At 37.1% G+C, this 14,710-nt stretch overlaps 1 protein-coding gene across 7 annotated transcripts in view; it reads left to right on the forward strand.

Annotated features, from left to right (window-relative positions):
* SF3B1 (splicing factor 3b subunit 1) overlaps window positions 1-14,710 on the forward strand; it is a 60,266-nt gene that overhangs the window by 27,806 nt on the left and 17,750 nt on the right. For 4 of the 7 annotated variants that reach the window (XR_011997787.1, XM_072741287.1, XM_072741288.1 and 1 more), the window contains 5 exons: window positions 7,004-7,170; window positions 9,304-9,408; window positions 10,001-10,115; window positions 11,948-12,027; window positions 12,973-13,143. Coding sequence is in view for 5 of the 7 variants with exons in the window: in XM_072741287.1 (XP_072597388.1) it covers window positions 7,004-7,170; window positions 9,304-9,408; window positions 10,001-10,115; window positions 11,948-12,027; window positions 12,973-13,143 (638 nt within the window). In the remaining 2 variants the exon portion in view is untranslated. Of the gene's footprint in view, window positions 1-7,003; window positions 7,171-9,303; window positions 9,409-10,000; window positions 10,116-10,311; window positions 12,028-12,972; window positions 13,144-14,710 lie in introns of those variants that run through there. The other 3 variants (XR_011997788.1, XM_026002612.2, XM_026002609.2) reach the window with 3 other exon arrangements.

Below are 14,710 nucleotides of genomic sequence, written 5' to 3' on the forward strand. Positions count from 1 at the left end.
GGCTGCCCATGTTGCCCATCTTTTAAAAGACCTCAGTTCTGCGGTATTCTTTTGAAGTCACATTCAACTTCCTACTAAAACATTTGATGTATTTGTCAAAAGTGTTTGTAATTTTAACAATTACCATTTTTCTGATTATAAAAGTAATGTAATTTTTAAGAAAATGAAAAATGGAAATCATTTTTGAATGAATTAAGATACCAAGTGAACTAGCTCCCAGGTTTCACTAATTCACACTGTTAATTAATATCTCTGTCTTCTAGGAAAGGATTTGTTCTCTGATAGTTTAAAGCATCCCTAGGATCAGAAATCCCTTCCAAAAAGAAAACGTCAATCGAATAATGGCATTTATTTTCTGTAGGTCATAGGAGCAAATTTAGTTTTGAAATTTATGTTTATATCTTAACATTTATTAAGATTTTATGTTACCATCAACTAGCAAAATAAAACCAGTGAAGGAAAAGAAATGAGAGAGATTGAGAAGAATGGAGACTTTTAAGATTGAAGATCTTATATAAAAGAGCTAAAAAAATTCTGTTTATATCCAGCAGAGGACTCCATTTCAAAGAAGAGAGAGCTTTTATTTTTCTGTTGGCATGGGGTAATAGGCCTTGGTTGCTGCTGCTGCTGCTGCTTCTTCTTCTTCTTCTTCTTCTTCTTCTTTTTTTATGAAGGTCTTGTTTACTTATTCATGAGAGACACAGAAAGAGAGGCAGAGACACAGGCAGAGGGAGCAGGCTCCATGCAAGGTGCCCAATGTGGGACTCGATCTGGGGACTCCAGGATCCCACCCTGAGCCAAAGGCAGACAGACGCTTAACAGCTGAGCCACTGAGGTGTCCCTAGGCCTTGGTTTCAAGGGGCTAGGAGAACCAAGAAGGAGAAAAAAGGGCAAAATTTAAGAGAACCATGCTTAAATTTTCTTTTACTTTCTATTGTAAACTGCAAACATAAGAACATAGAATAGTGAATTGAACCCATGTTGCACCCATCACCTAGCACAAACATGGGCTCACTTTTGTTTAATCTGTACTCTGGTCCCTTCCACCCTTCCCATCAATTTTCTTGGTTGCTTTATAAAAATTTTATTCAAAATTTTTTTCCAGTTCATTTGAATCAGGTTCCAAAAAAAAAAAAATCCATACATCAGTTAGTCTTAAATTTTTAGATTCTCACCACTACTGCTACAATTAAGATGTCTGGATTCCCACAGCAAGGGAAGCGTCAAGAAAATTGCTGGCTTTTGGAATGAACATAGTTCTGAAATCATACTTTAGGGTTAAGTTGGACCATCCATGGCAAGGAAATCTAACAAGGGATTTGCACCATCAGCTGCCCCTCCCACTATGATTTTAATGGCAATGAAGGTACTCTCAGTTTTTCTTACAGTTATTTCTATCTGAAATAGTTGTGGTTTTTTAAAAGATTTTTATTTACTTATTCATGAGAGATGCAGAGAAATAGGCTCCCCACGGGAGCCCCACGTGAGACTCCATCCCAAGGTCCCAGGATCACGACCTAAGCCAAAGGCAGACGCTCAACCACTGAACCACTCAGGGGTCCCTATCTGAAATAGTTTTGCTTGAGTAACCCTGTGCTGTTCATACCTCAAAATAGGAATACCAATTTAAGAAAAACCTCATTCTCAACAGTTTGCCTTTAAGGCTTCTCCTTTAGTGAGGCTCTTGCAGACTCTGGTCTGCTACTTTTTTTTTTTTTTTTAAAATTCGTGAGAGACACAGGCAGAGACACAGGCAGAGGGAGAAGCAGGCTCCATGCAGGGAGCCAGACGTGGGACTCGATCCTGGGTCTCCAGGATCACATCCCTGGGCCAAAGGCAGCGCTAAACCTCTGAGCCACCCGGGCTGCCCGAGTTTTTTTGTTTTTTTTTTTTTTTTTAAACACACACACACTGACATGCACTAGTGCTGCAAGGGGGGGTGCGGGGGAGCAGAGGGAGAGAGAGTCTTAAGCAGACTATGCTGAATGTGCCCTACATGGGACTCAATGCCATGATCTTGATCTTGACCCCACTGGAAACCAAGAGTTGGAGGGTTAACCGACAGGCGCCCCTAAGTACAGGCCTAATACTTAACTAGTACTTTGATGTCTAAGACATTTTTATATTTTTTTAATCACTACTAGATTGCCAACTCAGGATTTGAAGGACAACCCATAACTTCAATTTTAAGATTCCAAATTTGCTTTCAAGATAGGGAATTCCTCAAAGTAGGAATTCCCTACTTTGTTTTTAAGTTTTACCCATTAGTAACCAAGAGTCCTACTGTATATGCTCCGCCTCCTTCCTCCCACTCCATAGATTTTGCTGAAAATGGGGGAAGGTTGGGTGGGGAACAAAAGTGAAGCTTTCATCTGGAAAATCAGATTATTTATTTAATTGGTAAAAGGTTTTACTTATTTATTTGAAAGAGGGCATGCATGGGGAGGGGTAAAGGGAGAAGCAGGCTCCCCACTGAGCAGGGAACCAGACATGGGGCTCCATCCCAGGACCCTGGGATCATGACCTGAGCCAAAGGCAGATGCTTACCCGACTGAGCCACCCAGATACCCCAAGAAAAATAAGGTAATTTAGAAATCCACATTAGATATACCTGTCTCCTGATGCCCCTCCCCATTCTTAACACCATTAAGCTTGAATTTTACTAATCTCACTTATCCCAGCTCCCAGCTTTTCATTTTACTTAATTTCTTCCATTTCATCTCTCAAAATGATTCTTCCTCTTTTATACAGAATAATGCAACTTCTGTTCTCAAACTTGCGTAACTCACCAAAAGGACCTTGTAAGCTTTTTATAAAATTAAACATATACTACTATAAAATCCACGTAAGATATTTACCTATATAAGACTAGGTATTTACCCAACTGCTATTAAATCCCATATTTACATAAAAACCTATGTGAATGTTCTATAGCAGCCTTATTTGTAGTCTTTACAAACTGCAGGCAACCTGGATGCTGTAGTACCCTGGAATACTACTTTATTATGAGAAATATTGACACGTGTCATGAAGACTGGAAAATTTATGGGTTCACATGGATTAGAGTGATAGATCTTGGTAGTCCTGTGTGGCCACGAGGTTTCTTGTCTAATCACTAGCAGACAGTATCCATTTTTCTTTATCTTCACATCAGAATGTTTCAACTGCAGGGAGTCTGAACTGAAAAGGGATTAGACTGAACAGAGGATTTATTCATGTTGGTTATAATTGAAGTAGGAAGAGATTAGCATAAACATTTCCTCCTTTCTCCTCAAGTCTTTTATTTAATATTTGGGACCTCTGATTTTTTTTTATTTTTGGTATGTTCCCTCATTTTTTTTTCTATTGTTGCTAGCAAATCTTACGCATTTGTTGTCAGAAATTGTCTATTTGCTTGTCTTTAGTTAATATTTAAGAAAGTACAGGAATACCTGCATAACAGTAGCTATAATTTTGTGTGAGATACCTTTGAAAATAAGAAATTAAAGAGAGGGACACCTGGGTGGCTCAGTGGTTGAGCATCTGCCTTTGGCTCAGGTCGTGATCCTGGAGTCTCAGTGATGAGTCCCATGTCAGGCTCCCTTGCAGGGAGCCTGCTTCTCCCTCTGTGTATGTTTCTGCCTCTCTCTGTGTGTCTCATGAATAAATAAATAATCTTTAAAAAAAAAAAAAGGAAAATAAGAAGTTAGAGACAACTTTGTCTTTCCCAGAGATGCAAAATATTTATAGAATTTGGAAAAATTACTTTTAATGACTTCTATAGATTGAAAGTTACCTTTTAATTATGAAATAGTGTAATCATCCAGAAACATACAGGAAAAAATATAATGAACCCAATGTAATCCATTGCTCAGGTTTACTGGTTCTTAATATTTTGCCATATTTGTGCCACAAATTTTATTTATTTTGTAAACAAGATATCACAATTACCTTGTTTATAAATATAACAATACATTTGTTTGCTTGCATAAATATTTGAGTTATGTTCTGTTTTGGCACATAGTTTATTAGATAATTGCTGAGTTTTCTACTTTTTAATTGTCCTTTGCGTAACTGCTGAGTGTTGTGGAGGCTGTTATCTCAGTTTTGTGGGTAGTTTGATGTTTGTGTAAATATGCTGCAGTTTACAGTGCATAAACAAAACCCACAAGCTTTTAGGCTTTTATCCATAGTGTTTTTTTTTTTTTTTTTTAAGATTTTATTTATTCATGAGAGACACAGACAGAAGCAGAGACACAAGCAGAGAGAAAAGCAAAGATAGAAGCAGGCTCCATGCAGAGAGCCTGAAGTGGGACTCAGTCCTGGGACTCCAGGATGATGCCCTGGGCTGAAGGCAGGCACTAAACCGCTGAGCCACCCAGGGGTTCCTTAACTATGGATAATCGGGTACACATGTAGTACTGGTTTGCACATAAACATTGAACTATACAACTTGTAGGAATTTAGTAATGAATTCCCTTTAGAATTAACAACAAAGAGCTGCATAGTCCCTAGGTAATTTTTTTGCTGAATTTTATTTAATAGGAATCCAGTCAGATATGCATAAACTTTATACAAACTTAAATTTGAGATTTTGAGTACTTTTGTAATTAGAAAACTCTGTTGCTAATAATGCTTACGCAAAATCATCAGGTAAGATTGAATAGATGAAAGTAGTTCCTGAGTAAATGTATTATCCAAATAAAGGACTAGCTGCTTGGACTGGAAAAATCCTTTCAAAGGAAAATAAAACTGTGATGTATTAGTGTGTGGAGAGGGAGAACAAGCTGCACAATGTGTATAGTTAAGATTCAGGGTTTTTTTGGTTTGTTTTTTCTTTAAATCAACACTCCTTTCCCATTTGTTGTTGTATATGAGCTAGAAAAAAGTGTAACATGTCCTAAATTGGAAATTTTGGTAAGGGTCGGCCGGGGCTAGAAGTGGAGAGGGTCACGTATGAGTTTCCTGGGGTGTTTGTTACTAATGTAGAAACCTGGGCTCTTCGGTTGGAGGTTCCAACTTAACGTATATGAGGCCTGGAACAAGGGCCCCTGGTGATTCAGTGTAGGTTGTTAGTAGGCTATACTGATTCTGTAGAGGGGAGATTGCAGATTATTTAACTGGCCTGATTTACCCTTTGTGTGTCTTGTCTCGATCCTGATGGCAGTAGCATTGGTGGTCTGGTAGAGGAACCTATTTACTTAAAAATGATCCATGCATCTGGTGGGTTTTGTTTTGTTTTGTTTTGGCCTCACACATTTTAGGAATGCAAATGTTCAGAAAGAAAAAAATAGCTTAATCTTAACTCATCCCTTAACCAGTCTTGCTAACCACTGAGGTTTCTTCTGTATTTCAGGACAAATAATTCTGGGGGTGAGGGAGGGGAGCAAATGTGTATTTAAAACTTTTAAAAAAACATAGTTTGAACAGAAGCAAAAATAGAATAAAATAAACCACAAGCTCACATGAGGATATTTCTGTTTGTGATTGATCCTGGTGGGGACCCCTGACTGGCTGGGCTACTGTGACAGTTTGGAGGGGAGAGATGCTGGAAAACATAACTGTGGAGATAGTGGTACCTTGGATACAGGATAAGAATTTTGAGTTGTTCCACATTGGAGCTGCTCAAGTTCACTTAAACTTGTTCTGTTATTTTGAGTTTCTGAGACTTGCTCCCACTCTTATTGGGGAAATCTGGTCCAGCTGGGATAGATAATACATTTTCTGCTTTAAACTGCACCAATATTGAACTGTAGAGCTTTCTCCCTTTGCTGAGGGTGTGGTTTGGGCATTTGCGTTGTGTCATTTGAATCTTTTTCCTTTTGGTCCTTGCAAACTAGTAAATGAACTTTTCATCAAAGGTTTTTAATTCAGTTGAAGATAAGGGGCTGGCAAGAATTGAAACATCTATTTGTTAGGCCACAGAAATCAGGAGCTATAGAAACTCTTTTGTTTCTTATACATATGTATATTCAGGTTATAACAATGAAACATTAGTTTGTAATTTAAAGTACCTGGTGTCAGGAAGGACCTCAAAAAAGGTTGGAAGACTAATCTATTTATTTGTTTTATTTTAAGGTTTTATTTATTTATTCATGAGAGACACGAGGGGTGGCGGTGGCAGCCAGAGAGAGAGGGAGAAGCAGGCTCCATGCAGGGAACCTAACGTGGGACTCGATTTTGGGATCATGGGATCATGCCCTGAGCCAAAGGCTTATGTTCAGCCTCTGAGCCACCCAGGTGTCCCTGCACATTCTAATTTGAGAACCACTCTCCCCCCCTTTTTTAAGATTTTATTTATAAAATAGAGAGAGAGAGAGAGAGAGGCAGAGACACAGGCAGAGGGAGAAGCAGGCTCCATGCAGGGGGCCTGACGTGGGATCCCTGGTCTCCAGGATCACACTCTGGGCTGCAGGCGGCGCTAAACCGCTGCGCCACTGGGGCTGCCCGAGAACCACTCTCCATAGTACTGTTTTTCTGTTTCTGGTATTGGTTTAACTGATTTTGAGTTTTGTTCTTGGTCCTTAATCAACATTGACAGTATTTTTTTCATTTGGGGAAAGGTTTGGAATTCAACAATAATTTAAACTTTGGTAACCCATTCTTAAGAGTAATTTGTAGTTGATGAAATGCTATGCATCTTTTCTGTATACAAGCATTATCTGTTGAGGTAGAGATGTATTAAGTGTATTTTTAAAAAATATTTATTCATATTATTGAGAGAGACAGAAGCAGAGACATAAGCAGAGGGAGAAGTAGGCTCCCCAAGGGACCCCAATGCAGGACTTGATCACAGGACCCCGGGATCACACATGAGCCAAAGGTAAACCACTCAACCACTGAACCCACCAAGGCACCCCTTTATTAAGTGTATTAAAAATCAATACTAGATATAGTTCTAAACCCGTTTGTATTACATTTTAAAGTTCACGTATTTAGAAGTGTAGTTTGATAATTCCTACCAGAGAAGTGCATTGTGTTGGGTCTCTTTGGAAAATTAAAGTCTGTGTTAACTTTCTTACAGATATTGAAGCACAGATTCGAGAAATTCAAGGCAAAAAGGCAGCTCTTGATGAAGCTCAAGGAGTGGGACTTGATTCTACAGGTTATTATGACCAAGAAATTTATGGTGGAAGTGACAGCCGATTTGCTGGATACGTGACATCAATTGCTGCAACTGAACTTGAAGATGTGAGTTACTGTATACAAGAGTCAGACATTTTTTTGATGAACAAAAATATAAAGGAATTTTCCATTTTAGTTATCCTCTTTAATTTGAGAAGATTTGGGTGGTTGGGAGATCTTTCTTTTGGAGGATAAAGCTGTTGAAGGTGTTCTTCCTCTCTAAGGTCCAGAAACTTCAGGAAGTGATCAATTCTGAATCTTTAAGTTAAAACTAGTTTATCCAGGAAAGAACCTGGAAATCATTAATATTGTAAAATAAAGCCCTATTGTTACCTGTTGAGCTGTATCTGGAGTAGCCATGTGAGGTCTGACTTTATTGTAAATCTGTCCTTGCCACTTTTGATTTTTTTTCTTTTTTCTTTTTTTTTTTTTTTTAAGATTTTATTTATTCATGAGAGACACAGGCAGAGGGAGGCTCACAGGCTCTCTGCAGGGAGTATGACATGGGACTTGATCCCTGGTCTCCAGGATCATGCCCTGGGCCAAAGGCAGCGCAAAACTGCTGAGCCACCCAGGCTGCCCACCGCTTTTGATTTCTGACTTGTGTTTGATACTGTGTGTGTTTTTCCCTTGGCATTTTAATATGAATGGACTGTTTCTTTCTTTCTTTTTTTTTTTTTTTAAGATTTTAAAAATTTATTTATTCATTTATTATTTTTAAAATTTATTTATTCTGTGAGAAACACAGAGGCAGAGGGAGAAGCAGCCTCCATGCAGGGAGCCCGACCTGGAACTCCAGGATCACGCCTTGGGCTGAAGGCTGGCGCCAAACCGCTGAGCCACCCAGGGATCCTGAATGGAATGTTTCTTGTTACTGTTGCCAATGGCTTTTTTCAGTGACTCTGGAGGATGACCACCTCTCTTTTGAAGGGCATCCCTCAAAGTGTTTTTATATACTCCACATAGCTTATTTTGTCAGACCGTTCCAAGCATCCAAATTTGGTGAAGTTGCTGTTCATTTTTGCATGATTCAATAACAAATATTTTATGTATATAGATTTTATCAAGCTTAGGCTTGTATGAAATTCAAGCCACACTTTATTTTATAGTTGGCACTTTATTCTTTTAAGAAAAATTTTAAAGTTCCAGAGGTACAATTTCCAGAAGCTAAGGGGGAAATTGTGGTTTCGTTTTTGGATAAAAGTGGTGTTAAGATCTTGGTAGTTAACCTATTGTTGTACTACTTAAAGTAGTAAAGTAACAATATAACACTAGTCTGTTTAAATATACTACTAGGGAAACAAATGTATTAAAATTATTTTATTGGTGTCATTGCATCATGTTTAAAAAACCATGAGTTAGAAAACAAGGAGGGTTGTCTGGCTGCTGGAGACTCCTGGCATTGTGAGTTCATGCCCCATATTAGGTATAGAGGTTACTTAAAAATAAGATCTTTCAAGCAAGGAAACTGGAGAGTTCTAAATAAGCTTGTTTGCAGTTTCCAGATTTGAAAAACAAATGTCACTATGCTTTGTGTGAGAAAACAAAATCCTCAGGCTTTTCTAGTCTATACTTTTTTTTTTTTTTTTTTAAGATTTTATTTATTTACTCATGAGAGAGACAGGCAGAGGGAGAAGCAGGGTCCCCATAGGGAACCTGATGCGGGACTCCATCCCGGGACTTGGAACACACCCTGAGCCAAAGGCAGACACTCAACCGCTGAGCCACCCAGGCATGCCTCTAGTCTATATTTTAATTAACTTCTATAGAAAGCATTCCTTGTTTAATGCTTTTAAAGGAAAAGAGAGCTAAATTTAATTAATTTTTTAAAGATTTTATTTTTACCTTATTTAAATTTTTTTTTTTTAAGATTTTGTTTATGAGAGAGACATGAGCAGAGGGAGGGGCAGGGTCCCTGTGGGGAGCCTAATGTGGGACTGGATCCCAGGATCCCAGGATCCCGGGATCACAACCTGAGCTGGAGGCAGTCAACCGCTAAGCCACCCAAGTGCCCCCTAAATTTAATTTTTTTTTTTTAAAGTTTGAGTCGAAGAAAACCTGTTTACAAATTTTATGAACAAAGGTTTGGACGCCACTTTTGTCAATAAGTCTTTGATACCATGTTGAATCTATTTGTTCTTTCTAATTTTTAAGTTCTGGCATTTTATTTGTGGTTTTTTGGGGGGCGTTTCATTGCAGGATGACGATGACTACTCATCATCTACAAGTTTGCTTGGTCAGAAGAAGCCAGGATATCATGCCCCTGTGGCATTGCTTAATGATATACCACAATCAACAGAACAGGTGACTCTTTTTCTTCTCTCCTTCCACCCCTTTTTAAAAATTAAAACCAAAGTTTATTCGGCTAAGAAAACTGAATATCTCAATTCCTATGGAAGCCCACATATTTTAGAAATCACTTTATTAGAATGTCTTGAGAGTTGATTTGGGAGGTACAGAAATAATACTTTATTTTGTCAAGGTAATGGTTTCATGAAGAACTATGGAAATGTGGACATGTTTATTGTCTCATTTCTCTGTCTTATTTTTTTCATGTTAACATTCATCCATAAAATGATACAAGATTTTTTTTATGAGTAAGCATTTATTAAACATTTTTACATGTTTAATAATGTTTTTTTTTTTTTTTTAAGATTTTGTTTATTTATTCATAAGAGACAGAGAGAGAGGCAGAGACCTAGGCAGAGGGAGAAGCAGGTCCATGCAGGGAGGCCAATGTGGGATTCCATCCCGGGTCTCCAGGATCAGGCCCTGGGCCTAAGGTGGCACTAAACCGCTGAGCTACCTGGGCTGCCCAGTGTTCTGGGTTTTATGTATAATATTCTATTTGGTTATTTAATAAGGTGGGTATTAAATGAGACATACCTCTTTTCAGTATGATCCATTCGCTGAGCACCGACCTCCAAAGATTGCTGACCGGGAGGATGAATACAAAAAGCACAGGCGGACCATGATAATATCCCCAGAGCGTCTTGATCCTTTTGCAGATGGTAATTCTTTCCCACTTTTCTATAAGTTTTCAGGAATTTATTTGTCTTAAGTTGTCTTTAGCCCTTTGATTTTTTTTGGCATGCTTATGAATTTGCTTTTCTTTTTTAAAATCCCCCTTATTATAGATTTGTATAGATTTGGTTGAAGTCACAGATGCCATATTCTTCATCTTTATAATGCAAGTTTTCTTTCCAGGTAGAAGGACAAGAAAATAATGAGCCAATGCCATAGAAACGCAAAGGGTTAAAGGTTTTTCTTTTACTTTTGTTTTGGGTACGCTTTCTATACTTTGAACAAATGTGTTTTTCTGTTCAAAATACTTTCAAACTATTGAAAGTTTTCATTCCAAATCCTAGACTTTTGGGCTTGTTACTTTTGAGAAACTGTTTCTCACATTAGAGCTCCCCCCATATTGCTCTAAATATAGTTTAGTAAATGCACCTACTTTGCTCTAAGCATACTTAAAGTTAAAACAAAAGTATGTATACAAAGACTTTGATATTTTTAATAGTTGGAGTCTGTTTTGCTAATTTTAGTGTGCAGGTCAGCACAAGGGGCATAGTGAGCCTGATGGAAGCTTTCCTCAGGTGAGTTTCAAAATCAAAATTAGGTGCCTGTTTCTTAGAATTAGATTCTGCTGCAGGTTTACAAATTAGACTTTCAGCCTGCATGAATTAGTAGGGATATTCTTTTTTACTTGCATAATTGTAATTGATTTAAACATGTATGTCAGAATTCACAGGCCCATACTAACTGTCCTTAATTTCTTTCCTACAGCAGTACTGCTATATGCCAGTCCTGTCTGCATTCTTAAGGGTGCAGTTCAACACATCCTCTCTAGATTATGGTGAAAAAGTATTCCAAAGGAAGTCTTATCAGAGCTAGTGTCAGAAAGAATGACACTATCAATTGGGCATGATCTTCAGCATAGGAAATGTCTTAGAATTTTATTATTTTTTCCTAAATTGTGATGCTATACTACTTGTATAGCTAATTATCACATTTCTAAAACGTAGTGTGCCTCTGTGAATCTTGTTATGTACTGTTTGGGCTTCTTTAAGATATTTTGAAGTTTGAAAGCAAATACTGAAACTTTAACCAAGAGAACTAACACATCTCTTTGTACACCACTTTTCTTCTGTGTGCAACATGAGAACTGGTAGAAGTAATATATTTCAAGTAATATGTTTCCAGTTGTAATTTATACTTTCTAAGAAAATAAAAATGTTTTTGGGTCAACAAAACTTAAAAAGAATGAAGCCCTTTTTAGTAACATGACATCAGAGTAAGATTGTAGGTGTATTTTAAAAGTCAGCTTTTCTAAACTATAACTGTTTTTAGAACATTGTATGGAGAACTTATCTAGTTATAGTTATTTGTAGTCAGGATTTTAACAGCTTGCAACAGGTAATGTTTTGAATATAAATATCTTTCCAAAGTGTTACTAATGGTAAAGAGATAATTTTCTAGGCTTCTATTCTGCTGCTTGAAGTCAGAACTGCTGATGGAGACAAAGGCACGAAAGTGTACGTATTCCGGATTAGCAACCCAGGAACCCATCACTTCTGAAGACTAAACTGTGCTGTCATTTTGTTTTTATATGCATTAAAATATTTGTTTTAAACTGCTGTAGATATGTTTGTGTTCAAACAGGTTAAATTGATCAGCAAACTCAATAAAAAGTAAGATGTATAATTATTAAAGTTTTTCATCAAAAAATAAATTAAATGATTATGGAATAACATAATATTAGAGCAGGGCAGTTAAATCAGTTTAACCTAATTATCTTTTATTTATTGTACTCTTGTCCTGTTGCTGTTCTTTTCTGCAGGAGGGAAGACCCCTGATCCTAAAATGAATGCTAGGACTTACATGGATGTAATGCGAGAACAGCATTTAACTAAAGAAGAGGTATGTGAACCTAGTTTTTATTTCGGTGGTTGTGAAAGAATGTAAAGAGTTCAAATTGAGAGACTTTTATCTGCTGCACAAGTAGTATTTTTATAGTATTAATAAAAATTAAGTTGAGAAGGAAACCTTACCCAAAGTTCTGCCTCCTCCCAAATTAAACTTTTCATATTTCTGTATCTTCTAGCCCTTGGCCCTTTGGTTATCTGGGTGTGTATGCACGCGTGTGTGTGTGTGTTTGTACACACATACACACAGACATGTATCTTATGGTGGATATACCTGTGGGGAGCATTGTTGGTGTACGTCTGAAACAAATGGCTAAGGGAGAAGTCAAATAGTTAAATCATTCCTTGAAAAACCTATAAATCTCCCCTATAAGATTCAGTTTGGTTATGGGTGGAGAATTCTGAAAGACTCCTACCAGCCTTTACTGATTGCTAGTTTTAACAGTAAACCTCCATAACTTTATTATGAATGCATAATTTGTTATATGGAATAAGTGAGGTAATAGAACTTTACTTTAAAATCGTAGGGTAAATTAAATGTGCGTTCGTTATGACTACATTATATATAGTACTTGCATAGTTAAAAATTTTTGTTTCTACTTTTTGCCATTTTTCTCTTATTACATAGTCTGAATTGCTATTTTTGTGAGTTTTTGAATGAAAGCATTTTGGTTTTCCACTGTTAAAGATTTTACTTCTCTGACTTTTTAAATAGTGTGCTCTGTGTCACGAATTCTGTACTTGCTCATCTCTTGTGCAGAAAGACATTGTATAAAAACGAGAAATACAGAAAAGGAAATAAAGAATAAGACTCCCAGTAGCATAGAAAGTAGAATGAGTGAAGAAGACAATGACATTAAATTGAAATGACTGTGCTGATGATATGAAAATATGTTGAAAAGGTTTTAGAGGTACTCAGTGCGTATTGAAATATTTTTAGAGAGAAATTAGGCAACAGCTAGCAGAAAAAGCTAAAGCTGGAGAACTAAAAGTTGTCAATGGAGCAGCAGCATCCCAACCTCCCTCAAAACGAAAACGGCGTTGGGATCAAACGGCCGATCAGACTCCTGGTGCCACTCCCAAAAAGCTGTCAAGTTGGGATCAAGCAGAGGTAATTTATTTTTACTTATTTTTATATTTATTTTTATTTTTAATGATGATTATTTTTAGATTTTCTCTCTTACATGGAGTGTATTAGCCTACTCTTATTGACCTAAGTTAACACAGAGCCGGGTGGCTCAACCAATAGACATTTTTCTCACAGTTCTGAAGACTTGAAGTCTGGTATCAAGTTGCTGTCTGGTGAAAGTTCTCATTGTGGCTTGCAGAAGGTTGCCTTCTTGCTGTGTCCTCACATGGCCTTTTCTCTGTGTGTGCCTAGAGAGGGCAAGTGAGCTCTGGTGTCTCTTCTGGGGACACCAGTACTATCAGTTTATGCATGGCCCTAACCTTTCGACTTCATTTAACCTAATTACCTCACTAAAGGCCTGATCTAAATACCGGTACATTGGTAGTTAGGGCTTCAACAGAAGTTTTTTTGGGGAAGACACAGTTCAGTCCATAACCTGGAATAAAGGAATATCCTTTTTGGAATATTAAAATAGATACTTCAGTATTGTCATATTGTGGAGATTAAGTACAATATAGTGATCTTCATTTTCTAGGTGGATAATTTAAGTACCTGACCACTGGTGTCACATGGGCAGTGCTACCACATTTCCTTGGTCACTTTATTTTCCTAGAGAACATATTTGGGGGTTTTTATTGTTTCATTTGTTTGATTAAAATTTTAAAATATTGTGATATTAGTAATAAAATTTGCCCCATAACCATTTTAAGTGTATGATTTAGTGACATTAATTTTACAATGTTAATGTTGTACAGCTATCTCTACTAATTTCAAAACCTTTTCATTACCTTGAGCAGACTATAAGCAGTTAATTCTCTGTCCCCCTCCAGAGAAAATTTCAAATGAATACCCCCTAAAAAAAACAGATAAAAACAAAACAAAAAAAAACCCACAAATGAATATCTCCTTAACAGCTTTTTAGTTGGTGACTTTGTTTCCTGTTTTTCCTTTCCGAAGTAGAAACAATAAAAATAATAATCTGTATTCCTACTATGAAATCTACCAGTATGCCTGTCTATTCTCCTTTACTTGTTTCTTTCTGACTTGTCCATGCAGGTGAACAACTTCTGCTAATATACTATTTTTCATCCCCTTTTTCTCCTCAGAGATTTGTGTAATGTCAACTTTTTCTCTGTTTCAAGGTTATTATTAGCAAACACAATGTACCCATTTTCCTCTTTAAAAAACAAAAAACTGCAGGAAGCCATTCCTTGATCCTCACAGCCCCTTCTAGCTACCATTCCACTTCTTTCTCTTCACTGCAAAATGCTTTGAATGAATTGTAGAATTCATGAATTATAATTCATGAATTGTAGAGACCTGCAGTCTCCACTTATCTAATCTTTTGCTTCTGTTACTCCACAAAACCATCTCTTAACAAGGTCACTTGACCTCCTTTTGGTAAATCCAAAGGTCAGGTCTCAATCCTCATATCCTGTATCATCCTATCATACATCTTATTATATATATACATGTGTGTGTGTATATATATATATCAGTGGCATTTGCCCTAACTTGATTTCCTTTTTAGGTTCTGGACTTCAGTCTC

Source organism: Vulpes vulpes, chromosome 16 (assembly GCF_048418805.1).
Source record: "Vulpes vulpes isolate BD-2025 chromosome 16, VulVul3, whole genome shotgun sequence".
In the NCBI taxonomy this organism is placed as follows: Eukaryota; Metazoa; Chordata; class Mammalia; order Carnivora; family Canidae; genus Vulpes; species Vulpes vulpes.